Source organism: Hordeum vulgare, chromosome 5H (genome assembly GCF_904849725.1).
Source record: "Hordeum vulgare subsp. vulgare chromosome 5H, MorexV3_pseudomolecules_assembly, whole genome shotgun sequence".
Classification (NCBI taxonomy): domain Eukaryota; kingdom Viridiplantae; phylum Streptophyta; class Magnoliopsida; order Poales; family Poaceae; genus Hordeum; species Hordeum vulgare.
The window spans coordinates 285,561,967-285,564,177 of NC_058522.1; the positions used below are offsets into that span (position 1 = coordinate 285,561,967).

Consider the following 2,211-nt stretch of genomic DNA (forward strand, 5'->3'; position numbering starts at 1 on the left):
GGCCCAGCCCGTTTGGCCAGGTATAGACGTACTGACGCGGCCGTGGCTCCGAAATCCCCAAGGGCTTGTCCGGTTAATCCCAACAAAAAGGGGATTGGAGGGGATTGAAATGGAAATTTGACTTATAGGAGATTTAATCTCTCCCAATCCCCTCCAAACCCCTTCAATTCTCAAACAACCGAACAAGGCCCAAAGGGGAACCTAGGTCCATCCCTAGTCGTTCCCAAATCGCGCCGCCTTCTGCTATCCCATCCGGATCTCTTCACCTCCTCCGCTTCCTTCCTCGCCCTTCACGGCCATGGATGTTTCCTCCTGCGTTCCACCTTCTCTGCCCGAGTCCGCGGCCGCGGCCGCCGCCGCCGCTGCCGCCTCCTCAGCCTTGGTCCTCCTCGACAGGTGGAGCTACATCGGCGACCTCCCAAACAACACCACCGCCGAGAGCACCATGAGCAGCGGCTTGCCTATAAAGGTGACCTTCCACGCCGCCCGCCCGCCACATCTCTCCCACTTTTTTGTCCACTGCCCTGGCCTCGACTTGAGCAGGATAGGGGCCAAGATTGTCGCCACCGACGCACATCTCGTCCTCCTCCGCGTTCCCATCGACCCCGACAGGACCACCGGAGCATTGGACTGGGACTACTTCCTCTACAGCCCGCGCGCCCAGCGGCTAGATCTGCTACCAAACCCGGACCCCATCAGGTGCCTCAACGACGACGCAACTGCCCTCATTAGCCGCAAAGATGGCGCTGGGTATGCCGTCGCTGCCCTCGGTGATTGTAAGCCCATCTACGATGGCGACGAGCACCTCATTAGGTGTGAGTTCAACCTCCACCTCTATAGACCCTCCTCAAAATCTAAAGCTTGGATCTCCAAGCGCTTGTCAGTGAATGGGTTGGAGAGGGACAAGCTCATCCCTCTACCTGGAGCAGTCGACAGGCTGTACCACGAGACGGGGAAGACCATCACAATTGGTGGTGAGCATGGCACGGTCGCCTGGGTGGACCTCTGGCGTGGCATCTTCTTTTGTGATGTGCTCAAGAAACGCCCACTCCTCCAGGATGTTCCACTGCCGGTGCCAGCAAGGTCTAGCTGGGATCGCCTCCTCAGAAATGGTAACCCCAGCTACTTGCGGGACGTAACTATCAGCCAAAACAAAGACTCGATCAAGTATGTTGAGTTGGAATTCCGGTCACGACAAGTGCTCAACGCCGCAGCCACCACCCCTGTTTCCTACACTGACTGGGTGAGGAATAACACAACAAGGAAATCTCAGTCTCAGGTCATCCGTGATGGCTGGAAGTCCACAACATGGAACGTGGCAATACCGGTTGGTGGTTTGTACGAGGGCTGGCACCCTGACTGTGTATTTGACGTTAAAGACGTCAGCTTGGAGCCATGTCTTTCTGATTGGATGACTATGCTGAGCAGCAAGACCATGCAGGAACTTCAAGTGGCGTACCCCATCCTAAGCATGGGTGATGATGTCGTTTACTTGCTCTCTCACAACTTGGGAGTGATGTTTGCCTTTGATGTGAGGAAGTCAACATTGCAAGGATTGGCTGAGGTTGATGTGCACAAGTTCATTTTTGATTCCAGCTTCTGCACTAGCGAGATCTGCAGGGGTACCTGAGCAATATTAAGGTAACTTAATATTGGCCAGAACTAGTTACTGTAGGAACTACCAATTTATCTTAATATCTTTCTGAGCCCCAAGCCTTATGTAATCAGTTTACATATTTGAGGATGATGCTTGGTTGTGATTTTCTTTCTATTGTTATTCATGACCATGGCTAGAGATTGGAATGTTCTTAACTGGAATATAAGAAGTGTCAATGATCCTAAGAAATGGAGTGCTCTATCTAATAAAATTGAAGAATCCCATTGTGCTATCTTGTGTCTCCAATAAACTAAAAGAAAACAATTGATAGTGCTTACATCAAAAAATTCTGTCCAAGGAGACTATCAAAATTTGCTTTCCAACCTTTTATTGGTGCTTCTGGAGGTTTACTCACAGTTTGGAATGAACACGTTTTCAAGGGTCGGATTTTAAGTCAAAATGAATTCTCTTTTTCCATCCTCTTCACCTCCTCTCACAATGGGGAGGAATGGATTCTGACTAATGTGCATGGTCCCTGTCATACCACAAAGAGGGTCAATTTCATAAATTGGCTCGTGAACTTTCAAATGCTAGATGATACAAATTGGATGATT

General features: G+C 50.4%; 1 protein-coding gene across 1 annotated transcript; it reads left to right on the plus strand.

Moving 5' to 3' along the window:
* Window positions 1–209: 209 nt before the first annotated feature.
* On the plus strand, window positions 210–1,842 carry LOC123397752. Its single transcript, XM_045092289.1, has one exon. The coding sequence runs from the start codon at window positions 299–301 to the stop codon at window positions 1,628–1,630; it is 1,332 nt and encodes a 443-aa protein (XP_044948224.1). The 5' UTR covers window positions 210–298; the 3' UTR covers window positions 1,631–1,842.
* Window positions 1,843–2,211: the final 369 nt, after the last annotated feature.

Coding starts and splice junctions, on each gene's coding strand:
- LOC123397752 (XM_045092289.1), top strand. CDS start 299: ATGGATGTTTCCTCCTGCGTTCCACCTTCTCTGCCCGAGTCCGCGGCC.